The sequence below is a fragment of the Chiroxiphia lanceolata genome, chromosome 1 (genome assembly GCF_009829145.1).
Source record: "Chiroxiphia lanceolata isolate bChiLan1 chromosome 1, bChiLan1.pri, whole genome shotgun sequence".
NCBI classification, from domain to species: Eukaryota; Metazoa; Chordata; class Aves; order Passeriformes; family Pipridae; genus Chiroxiphia; species Chiroxiphia lanceolata.
The window spans coordinates 63,822,193-63,839,265 of record NC_045637.1 but is presented as its reverse complement, the minus strand read 5'-3'; the positions used below and the strand labels follow the sequence as shown (position 1 = coordinate 63,839,265).

Sequence of the window (17,073 nt, the reverse complement as noted above, 5' to 3'; positions counted from 1 at the left end):
ATATTTCCAGGCTCTAAGCCACCATGACCAACAACCCTTGCTAGCCTTTTTCTGTCCCTCCATTTCCATTTCTTTTGCCTCTTGCTTTTCCTCTTTCTACATTTCCCTGTCCCTTAGCTACATGTCTGAATGTCCTCTCTCTCTCTCTCACTGCACCCATTCCCAATAGTCAACCTATGTGCTTAATTTAAATTTGCCATTCCAATCAAAATAACAAGGCTTTGAAGAATTCATGCTGCTGAGTCACTGCTGCTCCTGTGCAGATTCAAACAGACATCACTTAAATGGTACTTAAAAAAATTCTGACCCTTACGGCTACAGATAAACTAACTCTGAATGACATAACTATGCTTTCTGTAGCTATGTATTTCATGTAAGTTTCTATAAAGGAAAGTACAGAGTCTTGAAATTATGCATGCCTGATGGTATTTGAGTGAAGCTTCAGGATTGTAAATAAACTATTAGCATGACCTAGAAGCAACCATGTCTCTCATCTGCACCGTGCAACTGGGGAAGCCAGTCCAATATTGTTTTTCAGGTGATGATGAGGTTTGTGCCTACCTTGAGCTTATGAAAAACGTGAGCTGAGAGAGCAGGAATAGGACAGTGAAGAGAAACACTCATAATAGGAGCTGGCTTGGAGCTAGAAATCGTAGCAGATCATTTGCCACATTCACTTTGTAGCTCAGTCTCACATCAATTGTCTTTATGAAGTACCTTGCTGTTCTGGAGGAGTTCATGTAGAGAATGCCATGTAGTGTAACCCATTGTTATTGCTTATACAAACTCAGGGCACCGCTCACAACATGGGACAGGCAATGCATCTCGAACAAGCCCTAATCAAACTTTCATGTCATAGTACACTTCAGTAGGCTTCTGATCTGTAAAAACTGTCCCAAGTTAAAATTCCTAACTCCTATAGCCAAATGCTAAAGGGGGTTATTTGACTCTTCCTTCCCCACCACCCTCATTTATATCAAATATGGATTTAGGATACAAATTTTAAAATGTTTTAGCCAAAATAGGTAGACACAGCTGTGCACTCCTATACCTGCCTGACCTCAGGCAATGTTTCATAACTTCGGGATTCCTGGTTAGCTATTAACAGCAACAGCTCCCAGTGTAGCCCAGGAGCTCTTTCCTGGCACGGGGACTGCTCCTTTACAGCACATTTCAGTACATCTCATTTAAAGAGAAATATTATCTGAAACACTCATCTCTTGTTCACAAATGCATAATGTCCCTGAGACATTTACAGCAATTGGCTATGTAAGAAAAGCAATTAGGAAAATGTGATTTGTGGTTTATGGTTTGATTGCTTTCTTTTAATGCAGGCTTTTAGCTGTGCTGCTAGATAGCTTTGTGTGGTCAAGCAGTTCTCAATATGCTCCACAGACTGTGGCTCTGGGACTTCAGATGGCTTTCCCTGTCGAATTTAAAAGGGTATTCCCTTAACTTCATTCAGTACTTTCCTTGGATGACTTTGAGTCACTATGTCTGCTAGTGACCTCACCTCTGTACACAACGCAAATGCTGTCCCCAGCATTTTTGAGATGTGGTGGCCTTCCTGGAGCAGCAGAGTCACATTAGAGCCTGGGTTTGAGGCAGGGATGGGCTATGAGGCAGACCTATGCTTGGATCAGGCTGTAACTGGCAGTGCCATTCAGCAAGAAGAGTCAGGCTTGAAGGCACAGCTGTGTTTTTCAGGCTGACATTTGGAAAAAAAGGAGGACAAATGCTTGTAACTGTGATGCCGCATAAAGAGGAAGGTTGTGTCACACAGTTCCAGGGAAGAAATACCCTGACACGGACAAAACTGTAGGAAATCAAAGGGGTGTTCAGGCTAGGGAGCCTGAAGCAGCTGCCCAGCAAAAACCAGAGCTTCCCAAAAGGGCTCCTTGCACCTACATCAAAATGCCAGAAACAGGAGAGACTTCATGAAAGTAGAAGTTATTTCTGCTGTGCAAGTTCCTGTAGAGACAAAACTACTGAAAAAAACCATACACAGAGGAAAGATACTATGTAGTTGGGGGGGGGGAAGGGGGCTGGATAATTTTGCTGCACTTGGAATCTTACTATCTTACTCTACTTGACTTCTATTTGACATTTTAGTACATGAAATCATTTCCACATGAAATAATTAATAGATTCATAGATTGCAAGAGTTTCATATAAAGTGAAGCTCAGAAGAAATCCTACAGTAGAGTATCCATCTATCACTACCTTGACCAGTACATTTCAGAGTAGCATATTAAGGAAATTAATGAATGACAGCCATCCTATGGGAAGTACAGAAGAAGCAAGAGACAGCCTTGCCATAGTCCCCACTTATGAACAAACCATTTTTGCAAGATCTCTCTGCAGGCACCCTTCCTTGCTCAGAAAGCCTGTTTTAGGCCAGAAAGCAGCCTTTACTCATTGCTGTAAATGAACTGGGAGCATTCATTTACATGTCAGATATGCCTACATACTGTCACTTGTCATGCCACTATGATGTTCCCTAGTGTTAGTTTTTCCCCATGTAAAAGCAGCTCAAAGAAAAACAGATTTCAAAGGCATATTGCTCTCAAATGTGAAGCAAAACAGAGTTCATCCGTGATAGATGGGGGAAATATCACTTTTATGAAGTTTGTATGATTCAAGTATTAAGCTTGAGACTGAAAAACTGATTCAAAGGTAAAGGCTTTCAGAAATAACTCTTGTAAAAGAATACTGTTTTAAAGAAAGGATAGAGTTCCTTACATCCCTTGTATATAGAGGTATATAGAGATATATATACTAGTTTCTATGAAGCCTAGCAAATGGATTTAACCTTGAGATAGGAGCTTGTTTCTATTTCAACAGGGAGATCAAACTGTCAGAAGTTCAGTGCCTGTCCTTTCTTTCACAGAAATTAATCTGTAGTAAAGGGAGTTCACTTAAAGTAGTATAAATCAGAGCAGAACTTTGCTGGTTTTTCCTTTCTTCCTCTCATAACATAACTATCAGAAGTCATAATTTAGACTGCCTATGTGGAGCGCTTACTTCAGGAGAACTTTTTCTGATTACCAAGCAGACAATGTGATCATTTTAATTTTCCTTTCATTTTACTTTCTTTATATCCGATTCACCTGAAAAGCAGAGACTGGCCAGTCATGTTTCACAGTCCAAGCAACAGAACTGGGAAATATTAGAGCAGATTTTAAAAATCTACCTCTAAGCTTTAAAATTTCTAGACCTCTTTAATACATCAGCAAAGTTATCTCTGCCAGCTCTTATAAGTCATTATTAAATCACACTTGCTTCTTTGTGGGGCATAAAACATGATTTATAGCAAAGAGAAAACAACAGTAAAATTGATGTTGGATGAAGAGCAGTTCTGCCACCCAGTTGTAAGCCATCAGAGGAATATTGCCCCTAAAATGTAATGATGAAGATGTTCAATAAAGCTGCAGTGTACAAACATCAACAAAACAAGCTTCTACTTAAAGAAACATGGTTTCTAAACTCTTGGAAGAAATTGAAGTAGCATCAGTCACCTGGTGCTTCCTGCCTGCAGCTGAACAGGGGTCATTAAAATGCATGGTGCATTTAAGCCTGCTCAGGTAATTTTGGCAGCACCAGGCTGCAGAGTGATTATATGTCTGAAGAGACCGTCACCCCTGGCAGAGGGAGAGGCAGCAGCTGGGAGCAGTGACCTCCTCGCTGAGCCCCTGAGCAACCTGCATCGGGTGTGCTCTTGCAGCTCAGATCTTGGTAATTGGAAGCTTTGCTACAGGTAGGAAAAAGTCCTGAGCTAAAGCCTTCTGGCTCTCACCGACAACTGACAGCAAGCTTTGTTTTCTAATGAACCCATCAGTGAGTGCTGTTCGAGGCCCTTGAGATCTATTTGTCTTTTTTCCCCGACAGTTTTCTGAATGGAAAGTGCTCAGGCATCACTTATCCAGACTTCTGAGTTCCAGTTTGAGGTCTACAAAGGTGAAAATTGTTTAGAAGGTGCTTCTGGGTAATGTAAATTCAATTTAGAAGGTAGTTATATCATCCCAGTGCAACTTTTTCAGTAGTATCTGCATTGCAAGATAGTACCCTGAGAATGGAAAGCATTTTCCAAGTGGCATAATTAATGGACAGAGGAGGAGAAGCTGGGAAAGTACTAAAAGCAGTGCTACACTTTCCAGGGGAAACTGGGAACTCAAATGTTTACAACTACCCTTAATTTCTTTTCTTTCAGTTGTTCACATATATAAAACTAGTTTTCTCCATCTGTAAGCTTTTTAAGTGTATATGATAACAGTGTTTTTCCTTTAAGCTCCATCTCCTAGAAGCATATGACTAAGTGAGAATCTTGTTCTTCATTATTTAAATGAAAAGTAAATGACAAATGAAGATATTCTAGTTTCCGTAGCTGCAAAATAAAAATCTAACCATTCCTCTCCCAAAAAGCTTAACAAATAAGCATTACCTCCCTTTTTTTAATTATTATTTGTATTTTGAAAGAAGCAAAGAAAAAAAGGAAAAAGGAAAAAAAAAGAGTGACAGTTTTATATTAATTTTGTGTGTATTTTATGCATATACATTAAAACTTGCATTTGGTAGCCTTGTACACAGAAATTTCTTCAGTGTATTAATGGAGAGTCATCTGCAAGGGTGGTAGAAAAGGGTCTATTAAGAATAACACACGGTGATACATGGGCAGTTGGTGTTGAGAGGTGAGTAGGCAGAGAATATATGATTTCTGCTCTACTCTAAGCTAAATCCCCCACCTTTTTGACAGGGACCACCTCCTTCTCTCTCTCTCATACACAGCGCATCTGAAAGTACATGAAACTCCTTTAGTGGCATACAACACAGATTAATATATTAAATCACAAACTCTCAAACGTGAACAGTTGCATATTCCAATCATTTGATGAAGAATTATATCTTCAGTGGCTTTATAAAATGTTAAATTGCTTATCTGGGCCAAATGAGTTGGAACCCTAAAATAATTAAGTCATAGGGCTTTTCCATCCCTAATTACAAGGGTTACTCAAATATTTACTTTGGTCTATATCAAAAAGTCAGCAGTTTTCATTGTCAGCTTAGATCAGCTCAGGACTGATCTGAACTAAACTAACATTGTTTTTAATCATAGAAGTAAAAAATGTTCTTTTCTACGTGACTGTTTATAGACATCACAAGCCTTTTATGCAAAAAATGTCAAACTCAATATACAAAGCAATATGCTATATAGAAAATAAAAACTGAATTCTTGTAACAGCAAATGCCACACCAGCAAACTTCAGGCTGCCCCAAGACAATAGACCTCATTGCTTAACCACTGTCAGATTTGACTCTGTGCTGTCTTCCCTTCACATTTAAACCATCACTGAATCTTGCCATCTCTTTCTTTTAAGCAGTCTTCTTGCCACAGTTGAATTCCTTAGCTCTCTTTTACTGACATTTTCTTGCCCCACTCAAAGCATCTTCATATGTTCTGGTCACCTCCTTTCTCACCAAGACCCTTCTCTTCGACGCAACATAAGTGCAAAAACTTCTCTTCTGAGCTGCAGTGATCCTCATGTCTGCACATTGTTGCATCCTCACCTACACTCCTCTTTCCATGTTGCTTGTTATGTTTTTCACAGCAGAAAGGGAATGCTGTCAAATAATGCCAGGGATGACCTTGCTGGGAGGGCAATTATACATGTTGGAGTTTGCCTTCAAAACATTTCTGTTTATGCTTTCAACTTCTTTCCCCACTTTGTGTTTCTGCTGTTTGTTTTGTCCCACCAGTGCCTGTCTATAACACATATATTCCTCACATGCTGGGAGAATAAGATGGGGCTTCTGAGCACAAGCAGAACAGAAAAGCAACCTAAGCCTTCAAAATGCACTGGCTTTTTCATGCTATTTTCCTTTCCCTTTACTCTTTTTCTGTTTTTCCCTCTCATACCCATCTTTATGTTCAAATCTTCCAGTATCCTGTTCAAGAATTTACCTTGGACTTCTTTTCTTTGCTGCTTCAATGCCTGCAGCAATCACTGTTTCTCTGTTTGTGTGGCAAACAACTGCTGGTGATGGATTTGGAGCTGCTCTGTAATTATTTATGAAAGCTGTGAACTGTCCTCATTATTCTGATGCTTTCCATGTGATTTTTTTTGGCTTAACACAGCAGGATACTTTGGAAAAGCAGGCAGGAACAGAAAGGATCCCTGGCAAAGATGGCCTTCTTAAAATGGCTGTGTTTGCCCGTGTTTCTCAAGGGGAATGATGCCATGGGCTTCAGCACTCACGGGGACTCACAGGACACCCAGGGGAATCAAGTGAAGTGAGAGATGGGGAAAATTATTATCTTCTTCGTTATCGCTCCACAGAAAAGAGAATGGCAGGAGAAAGCTTAATGACATCATTAGCTGTCCTTCCTGCAGACAGCCTATGGACCAGTGCAACTGATATGAATCATATTTCCATGCTAAATGATAGCAGTAGCGGATAGTCAAATGACAGCACCTAATTGCCTATGTGATTATGAGAGTACCAAGGTTTTATACATCAATGATATTATAGTTTTTCTAGGAAAAGACTTAACAAAGAAGGGTTTTTCTTATGAAAAGGTTACAATTTCTGAGTGTAAGAACAGTACAGTTACATTAATTTTCCCCCTAGCCTCAGTGTAGATAAGAGAACCTTATACAGCTACAAAGAGGTGGGCAACAAGGTTTGGTTTGTGGGGTTTTTTTAAAGGCGGAGGGAACCAAAGGAAGGACAAAAGAGTTTCTGTCACTTTTCTGTTTCTTCAAGACAATTTTTATGGAGGAATACATCATCCAAAACATAAGAGTACCAAATTCTCACAGGAAAACCTGAGACCATATTGGAATATAGGTAGAACAATTTTACTTTGTGTCATTATGGATATCTGGGAAATTTTAAAATGGAACAATTTTAAAATGGTCACTTGGTCACAGTAAAATAAAATTGAATGTCTTGTCCATCTAGATGGTGAGAAAGCCATTTTGAAAAATCATCTTGATCAAAATCCACCAGCACAGTGGGGTTCATCAGACCCTTGCAGAACAAGCAAAGATCCCATAGAAGACATCAACTCTCCAGAACAGTAAGTATATATCATTAGCTGCTGGTACAATATGAGGTACCCCTTGCTCTCCTGGGTATGCACATGCTTGGGTGCACACACTTGCTACTGTTTTAGACATATATTCCATCCTGGACACCAGCTGCCTTGCTGACAAAATGTTAATTTAAATTATTACATTTCCTCAAAGCCCATATTTCTCTTTCATGCATTTTTTATGGGAAGATCTTCACTGTAATCCCCTTTCAGCCAGCTCCAGCTACAGAGAGGGCCTGAAACATCAGCAACAGAGAATGTGAATGGTGCCTCCTAAAGCACCAGTAGGCAGCAACGTTGCACTCTGATGCCTCCCTGCCACCTGGTCACCACCTCGGGGAAATTTAAAGGATATCAGGGGCATGAGGTCCAAAGGTGTCCCAAAGGCAAACTAACATATTGCTTTTCTTTTGTCAGAAACAACCATAGCTAAAGTTTCTGTAGAGAGTTACAGGATGAGCTGTGCCCGACCACCAGTGAATGGAGGAATGAAGAGGATGTACATAAGTGCACACATGTCTTATGGCTCTTGTCAAAAGTCCAAGTCCTTCCACACACCTGCCAGAGGGGTTCATGGTGTACATAAGACATTTTTTTCTTCTCCAATCTTAAGCTAGCTGAGAAATAAAAAACATTCTGAGGGCTTTTCAACGTTGCCATAGCAGCTGGACCTGAGTTTTGGCATAGGAAAGCCTGCACCAAGTAGTCTCCCTTAGAAACAATGCTGCAGCTACAAGGAGAGGGTGACACAAAGCAGTGGCTAGATTTTTGGAAGGGCAGGAGTCTTATGGTGTCAGCCTTTCTCTCTAGGAACCTATACAATAAAGTCATGTCCTACCCTCTAATAGCTGATCAGGACCTGCCATAGGCCAGAGCTCAGGGAAGTGCCATATTCATTTGTCCCTGGATCATCCATTTCCTCACGGCAGTCTGGTGACACGAGCATTGCTTCATCAGGATCTGAGCTAATAGTTGTCAGACTCCTGAGCAACTTAAAAGCTTATTTAAAAACAGAATAAATTAAACAGATTACTAGAATGAGTCACATGTTACATCTGTGACAGCAACTCTAATTTCAGATAGTAGCTACTCTCTTGTACTACCTGGTGCAGGAAAACACGTGGATTTCTAACTCTCTCCTTTCACTTAGAAAAAAATCCCAACCCAAACCTTCAAAGAAGCTAATACACACACACACATACACACATACACCAAGAAATGCCCACAGTATATGAAATATCCTGTAATTTCACAAAGGCAGGGCTCTTGCTGAGAGAGCTCTCGTGACTTCATGGGGTCAGCAGAGTGCTTTAATGCACAGCTATTAGAGGCCTGTGTTTTTTTCAGCACCATTTGTCAGAAATAATGTTTTGTGAATGCAGGCTCACCCACATGTGGCCTCCTTACATTAAGAAAGATGCTAAGAAAAAGACAGACACTCAAATAATCCAATTGTCTTGATACAGATTTAATACAGACCAAAAAAAAAAAAGGTGATGACAGAACTTCTTCTAGGCTAGTGATAACTGATGACAAGACTGAGATTTCCTAAAGGTCCTGAAGAGTGGGTCAGTACAAATCTGAACAGTCACTGACATTTATGGAAAGCAATTAATAAAGTCCTGCTAAATCGAAAGAGTGTCATTCAGCATTTGCACAGCTGTGAATGTGCCAGGCCCAAGGATCAATGTCTCCCCTGAGGGTGAGCTGGCAGTTTGAGAGCCACACTGCCTAGGCACAGTGGACCTGACAGAGAGGAGAAGGATAGCCATCTTCAGGACTTCCCTCTTTTTGACAAGAGATTGCCTCTCTCCAAACTTTTTAAGATATCCTTCTGCAACTGAGGGCTTATCTGGCAGGACTTCTGGCCTTCAGTGGTTACTAAATATACAATTTTTGTCAAAAATAAAAGAAAGAAGGAGTAAGAAGCAAGATGTAGTTTCGGTCTTCTCTTTCTCATTTCACTTCATACATAGGGCACCTGATAGGTATTTGCACAGTCTGAGAAACTGACTGCTTTCTCTCCTGTTTACACTGGCTACACAGTGTAAATTAACACTTCCTACAGTAGGCAAAACAGTGCCAGTGCACAGGCTCAAGCCCTGTGCTTTGATTTTCTATTGTGCTTTTTAGCATACTCCCTAGCACAACTGTTTCAACTTGTACTCTCCTGGGTAATGCTCAGCAACAATCTGGTGTTCGGAAACCCTGTTTGGGGGATGCTTAGCTGCGTGGATAGATGTTGCACCATGCCAGTTCATCTGAGGTCCAGAGAGCAGCCTGAATCAGTTCAGAATAGATATAACAGTTCATTTCCCAGCAGACTGAATTGTCTCTCACACACACAAAGTCAACTCTTTCCTGCTGGGCAGTGCTGCTTGCTTATCTAAAGATCTCATCAGTCAGCTTATCTGTGTGATGGCTGCATGAATACATTCAATGGTTTATCTTCTGTGACCCTCAAAGTCATCCTTCTGTGCACCTTCATTTCTGTCTATTGTCCTGTCTCATCCTTGACCTACATCCACTCAATTAGTTTTTGGCACTGTTAAAAATTTATACTGTTCTCATTTTAACAGCAGCAGTATGTAACAGTCTTCCAGATCTCTAAGTAAAGGTGATGATAGATTTCTGCAGGAACCCACTGAAACCTGCCATTTTAATAGACTATTTCTATATGCAGGGGTTTTTGTAACCTTCAAAGCATAACTTCAAAGCGTAACTGGAGCCAGTTATTTTAATTTTAGTAACTAAAAATTCTCATTCTAAGAAGTTGGTTGTGGCTGGATTATTGCATTAAGAGCCATATGACTGAGCATGAACATGCCTCTGTTATTCAGTTTCTTCATTGACAGTGGATCATATTAGTCTGTGATCTTACTCAAATCTGTCATTAAAATATAGTAGATTTAGAATGATTTATTTACTTGCTTGTTCAACATCTTGCTTTATTGTAGTCTTTAAAACTGCTCCAGCTTCCCTACAGCTGCTGAAAATCAACATTTATGGGCTGTAGAATTAACTGAAATAATCCCTAAGTGTTTAGACACAGTTAACACACTCCCGCAGAACTTTGGATGCTTGACAGTACTTGTTTCTGTCCCCCCACATACCAATAGATCTCAGTAGTAGTTTTCTATTACAAAACCAAAATATTTTTTGAAATGCCTCTGCCCCCTTTGTGGTATTCTGCATTCCCATATGCATTGCATTGTGTTCCCATTTACACTGACACTGGAAGTCAAGATTTTACCTGATTTATATTTTCCTAATAAATGGTATTTCTGTACAGAGCTGAGGACATATGCCCTGTCCTGTTGGGTGTCTGCTCTGTGTGTGGCACCACCTTTCCTTTCCATGTCCTTCAGTGGTTGTCTATGATTCTAGACCCGCTAATACTAACCATTCCCTCTTCAAAATACTGGACCATATATATGTTTTCATATTCATAGAATTCTGGAAGGGACCTTGAAAGGTCAACCAGTCCAATCTCCCTGCAATGAGCAGAGACAACTTCAGCTACATCAGGTTGCACAAAGCCCCATCCAGCCTGGCCTTGAATGTTACCAGGGATAGGGCATCTACAACCTCTTTGGGCCATCTACATCAGTGTTTCACTACCCTCATCATAAAAAATTTCTTCCTTCTATCTAGTCTAAATCTAGCTCCTTTTAGTTTAAAATCATCCGGTGTCCTATCACTCTACGCCCTTGTAAAAAGTCCCTCTCCATCTCTCTTGTAAGCCCCCTTTAGATACTGGAAAGCTGCTGTAATGTCTCCCTGGAGCCTTCTCTTCTCCAGGCTGAACAACCCCAGCTATCTTAGCCTCTTTTCATGGGAGACATCCTCCAGCGCTCTGATCATTTTTGTGACCCTCCTCTGGACTCATTCCAGGTCCACAGTCTTCTTTTGTTGGAGGCCCCAGATGTGGATGCAGTACTTCAGGTGGTGTCTCATGAGGGCAGCATTACCTCCTTTGACCTGCTGGCCACGCTGCTTTTGATGTAGCCCAGGATACGGTTGGCTTTCTGGTCTGCAAGTGCACATTGCTGGGTCATGTCTAGCTTTTCATCCACCATCATCCTCGACTTCTTCTTGACAGGGCTGTTCTTGATCTCTTCATCCCCTAGCTTTCATTGATACTGAGGGGATCCCCCAAAAGCACTGACAACACTGGTGTGGCAGGGGAGGGAGAAGAGAAAAATCACTGATATTGCAAAAAAAGCCCTAGAAAGAGTGAGGCAAGGCACAAACCCTACAAAGAGTGAAGCAGGTCACAAGATTTACTTACGCTTAAGGAGAAAATAGCAGGTTTGTTTGGATTTTTTACTTGTTTTGTTTTGTGTTCCCCTCTAAGGGTTTTGTCTAAACTCTTTATTGTGTGTGAGTCTCCAGGCTACAGTTCTCTGCCCCAATTCCAGGAACTAGTTTTCAAGTGAAAGCAAACTTTTAAGTACAGTTAAAGGAAAATTTGCCACTCACTGCAGCCACCATTGGCATAGCTAAATAAACATGCTTTGTCCATGGTATGGCTAACACTGAAATGGATGAAAAAAACAATCCTATTCACTTGATTATGCAACTGGATTCTTTTGGAACAGCTTCAAAAAGCTCTTTAATGAGAAGTCTATAACAGTTGAACAGAGTAAGCATTTCCACTGGTGGGAAAATAAGCACAGGCAATTCTGCATTTGACCCTGCAACAAGAGATGGAATGACAATCCGCAGCATCAGGCTCATAAGGATTCAGCACATGGAAACAGTGAGCCATGCCACCTCTGCACTCCTTGGGAACAAGGCATGATTTCATTGATAGCATCAGAAAGAGCTGGGCACAGTAGCAAAATAACAATGAATGGATTTTGTTTAGTCCCAGGAATGCATTGCCAGCACTAGAATGATCACCACTGTGGATTAACATTGCATGAAACTTTCATAGGGAGTTTGAGGGCGAAAAACAATGAGAGTTTCCGGGATAGACAGACAACATCTATTTCTACTGCATATCTCTATAAGCAAGCCATAATTTGTAGTGAAGAAGCAAAAGAGAAGAGTATTACATTTCTTTCTGTTTGAATTTAAAAGCTATACTGCTTGGTCCCTGAGCAGTGTAATGGATGCTTGATATTTGTCTCTGCTTCCTAACACAAAGCAAAAAAGAAATTAAATGTTGTTTGAATTAGAAAGGCTGTCCAAAGACTAGCTTTCAAACATACACCTCTTACACAGTCATTATATCAGATAACAGGGAAACATAAATTTACTGATAAAATGCTTTCTATGGGCATTTTTCTTCTGGAATCAAAAAGCCAGTCTTCAGTTCAGCTCAGTCACCTTGACAACTGTCTTCTCTTTAGAAAGTGCCTCTGTGTTTCAAGGGTGACTGTCTCCAAATGCTAAGCCATCTTGTTGATAACATCTTGATGACTGAAAATATCTCTTACACTAGCAAACATCAACTGGATTTTGATTTTGTGAAAGGTGCTAGTATATTCACAGCACAGGGGTAGCAGAGCCCCTCATGGCACCATCTTCTCCAGGGAGAGGGGTTAGATGGGATACCTGTGAGCACAGTTTAGTATCCATTCAAGGAAAACCTAATACAAGATATCATTATGTCAACCTGCTTGGGAAAATGAATAGAGAATGTTAGGTTCTTAAATACTGAATTTTGGTGGTAGGTTAGACTGCTTTTATAGTGCCAACTCCTCAGGCCCATAGCACTGACTGCTGGAACTCAAAAGCATCCATCCCCTCAAAAGCACAGACAAAAGCTTTAAAGAGGAACTACTTGGAAAAAGCCATCAGTCCCAATTCCCACCCACCACGCACCTGTGTTTGCCTTAGCTGGAGTTGCAAAAATGCCATCCTTAATCCTTGTGCTAAGTGGTGCATGGCTTAAAATTCTGTGACCTCATGCATGTCTACACAGTTAGCCAGGGCTCTGCATGCAGTAGATAGCTTTAGAAGGGGCTGGGGGGTCACCAAGCCATTCACCCCTATTGCAAGCTTAAGGTTTTCCCTTTTCATGGCATCAGCACTCTAGCAATTAACCTGAATGTGCCTGGGAATTTTACAAGGTTGTGGGATGCTGAGAAAGCACCCTTAGGTTCCTCTGTCATGTCTGACCTGTCAGAAAAATTCCCCAAGGGGAAATAACATCATGGTGGCATAGCTCAACAGCAGCAAGTGCAATGCTCTTGGCATTAACCCTCCCAGTCGCAGCAGCAGCCACAGGAAACATCCTAGCAGCAACCTGTGAACATATCAACCACGTAATGTATTACATCTTCCCCTTGGCTAACCCCTCTGTCTCTCTGTCTCTCCTTCAGCATACAGCGTCGGCTGTCCTTGCAGCTGCCCATCCTTCACCATGCCTACTTGCCGTCCATAGGAGGAGTGGATGCGAGCTGTGCCAGTCCGTGCGTAAGCCCCAGTGCCAGCCCTCGGCACAGACATGTGCCGCCCTCCTTCCGAGTGATGGTTTCAGGGCTGTAGGAGAGGGAGATCAGTGCTTCCTGAACTGCTTTTAAGTACTCAATGACTGGACTAAACATCTGACCTGGAACTCTGCTACAAACATGTAACATTGGCTCTTACCACAGAGGAACTGCCGCTGAGGCCCTCATCACAGGAGTGCCCGTGTAACTCATGTGGGAAGGCAAAGGAGAAGGACACGAGGAGTTTGATCTGTAGCCTTATTCATGGAGTTTTTATTTCTTCACCTAGAAGTCACTGAAAAAAAAACATTTCTTCCAAAATTTCTACTAGCAACAACAAGGCTGGGAAATACGGATCTTGCAAAAAAGACACTAGGGAAAAAAACCCAAACACTCAAATGTCACTGAGCTTTGTGTGGCTGCTGAGAACATGCAATTCTATACTGTATCCATGTAAGGAAAATGCAGTGGTTGACCTATACCATGTTGAAATAGATACACTCATTTTTACAAGAGTTGTGTAAAATTGCTGGAAACATTCTGCACTGGTTAGTCTTGCTTGTTTTCATTTCAGGTGATGATGTTCAGTAGGAAGGAATTGTGAGAAATGATTCCTCAGGTGTCATTGAGACTGCAGTGCTGTGAGCAGGGTCACCTCTATCTTGCAGCTGTATGTGAAACCCAAGCAGAGCCAGAAGCTCCAGCTCTGAGTTGCCACCGGCTGGAGAGCTGCTAGTTGCAAGAGGAGCACTTTGCCCTTCTCCAGGGGCAATGGTAGCAACTGCTGACCATCTGCAGCTTCATTTTTAGCAAAGTTTTTGCACCTATTTCAGAATAAACACCACCAATCATAACATACTAAACTGTCTGGAAAAGTCCTAGGGCTGATAACTCAGGAAACTGAGGACAGATGGGTAGTAAAGTCTTAATGTCACAGGATGAATTGTTTTTCCTAATTTGTTTGAATTGTGTCACACATAATTACAATAAAATTAATTTAGTTGACTTGGAGAGGGGGAGGGGCTAGGGCACAGCACTTTGCTGCTGCAGGCAAAGCCTGCAGAGCACATAGATGTGAATATACACCATGTTTGCTTCGTACCTGTGTGTGACAATTGTAGCAGATAATAGAGAGGACAAATCCAATTTACCAATAGAATATTTTATCTGAAGCCTAAAAGGACTGTGAAAAAAAAACAAAGGGTTTTATACTTTAGCTCCATTCCCTGAACCGAAGCAATTAGGAGGAACGATAGTGGCATACCGTCTGAACCAACTCTGGAGCCAAACCCTCAGGCACAGGTGCGACACACATGCAGCTTCTTTTTCCAAGGGACTGGAAATGTGTCCTCTGATTTCCAGGGCTGTTTGCTGAAAGTAGGGGAAAAAAAAAAACACATGAAGCACCCACTGGGCTCTCAGTTTTCTTTGACCAACACCTGTGCATCTCAGACCAAACCTTTGGAACAGCATACCTACAAAGGTTTACAAATAGCAATGACTGAAGCACAGTTGAAGGGGTTCATTAGCTGAGGGACTTAACTGCAGCTTTGACAAGCTAGCATAAATCTCCATTAAAAATAAAATACTCCTCATAGTGGCCAAAACCAACATGAATATGTATCTGAATCTTACAATCAGGAGCATCACAAAATATTTCACTTGGCACATACAGTAAGAGAGGGTATGAAAATATCTGTAGTTTTTAGAACAAAAAAAACCTGTAAGTATAATCACAGATAAAATAGAACTCATTACTCTGTTTAAGCACTAAACACTGACGTTGTCACTCAATGTGTGTTGACAGTATTCTCTTGCTTTATTAATATCATCAGGGCCTGGTTTATTTTAAAAGGAATGTTAATTTTTAAAAAGAGAAAATTACAATATTGTATATAATGTATACACAAAGATCTCTGTAGAAATATTATTCCAACTTAGCAGGAAAAAAATTCAGAAGTATCGGACCATTGGAGGTGAGTGTGTGTGTGTGTGTGTGTGTCTGTAACTTCGTGAATACTGACTGTGTGACGTTTATTAGGTTTAAACCATGCAGTACATTCTTTGTCTCAATGATACTGTAGTTTCTCCCATAACATTTTTTTACTTTACTGCAGATAACAAGACCAACCAAGTGAATATAGCTATTTAATGTTTCTGTTCTTTTATACTGCAGCAAAAATGTACTGTAAATTTATGAAGAGGCTGTGCCCCAATGGCATTTTCCAATGATGTTAGTGCACAAATGCTTTAAACTAGACTGGAACTGCCAGAATAAAATGTAAATGAAGAATTTCTTGTATAACCTTATACTGCATGAGATCAATTTTTAATAAATTGTTGCAAATCTGTTTTTATGAATAAAATATGTAAAACCTAGCCTTTTGGACTCAATGCCCTCTTCCCCATAGCAAAACCATTTTTAATGAGAGTGTGTGTGTATATAAACATAAGTATATATAAAAGCCTCCTTGGAGAAAGAGGAATCCTATTACAACACCACATTTTAATAAAAATGTAATATGCAATAAAAATACACATCCTAGTAGTTGAAGGGTTTGCATTTTGATAAAATAGATGAGCCTCTGCCCTAAAATACAGTTACTGCAGTACTCGAGTGAAGTCTAAAATAATATAACATATACTGAACATTTATATCCAAACCATACTTAATCCACTCACTATTCTGTCTTGCACTACAGTGAGTGTGAATTCAGAAGAGAATGATTTTACTATTGATCGTACATGTGTATGACATAAACTATTGAAATTGAGCCAATCTTCTAGCTCAATAGTAAAATCTCTTCTTCACCAAATGAGAAGTTTCTGAGAGTAAACACTGATCCAATTGCTTCATGTAGGCAAACACTAAATTTCTCCATTTAGTTTCATTCATGTGGTGGGGTTCGTGTCCTAAAGCAGGTTCTTGTATATGGCAAAAGAGGAGGAGGGAAAAAACGTAGGGCAATGAGATAGCTAGAAGAAAGAGCATTTTGAGATTTTTGCTTTTCAACAGGGCAGCATCCTCAAGCCAGCACAAAATGTTGTAAAGCCCAAGGTGAAGGAATTAGACCCACAACAAATGTGTTTTCAGTAGATTTCTGATGCAGTTTAGGAGTTCCACCAAATATACGCAAAAGAGAAAATACCAGAGATGAGTTAACAGTGTGGATCGTGGCTCTCAATGCAGAATACCAGCTGGAAGGAGATACTCAAACAGATACATCAAAGATCATTCAAGAAAGGAAAAAAAGTCCAGAACAACTTTAATGTGAAACCTATATTCAACCAGAAGCTGTGGGAGGATGTGAACATCTTAGACTTACTCATGAGTAACAGGAAACCAGAACAAAACAAAACATTACTTTAAGAGGTCATGAAAAAAAATAAGAGGGAGATGTCAGAGGAGCAAGTTTGCTTGAACCATTGAGTTTACAGAGCCACAACAAATACACTTCCTATGCAATCATAAAATTGCTGTTGAATTCATGAAAGATTGCTAATCTTGCAGCACTACTTTCAAATAATTAAAATAAAGGA

The 17,073-nt window shown here is 40.5% G+C and overlaps 1 protein-coding gene across 2 annotated transcripts in view; it reads left to right on the top strand.

Annotated features, from left to right (window-relative positions):
- GABBR2 (gamma-aminobutyric acid type B receptor subunit 2) overlaps positions 1 to 15,912 on the top strand; it is a 471,997-nt gene extending 456,085 nt beyond the window's left edge. For both annotated transcript variants that reach the window (XM_032696868.1, XM_032696875.1), the window contains exons 18-19: positions 6,961 to 7,078; positions 13,426 to 15,912. In XM_032696868.1, the coding sequence (XP_032552759.1) occupies positions 6,961 to 7,078; positions 13,426 to 13,591 (284 nt within the window). In that variant the 3' untranslated portion in view covers positions 13,592 to 15,912. The remainder of the gene's footprint in view (positions 1 to 6,960; positions 7,079 to 13,425) is intronic.
- The last annotated feature ends 1,161 nt before the right edge of the window (positions 15,913 to 17,073 follow it).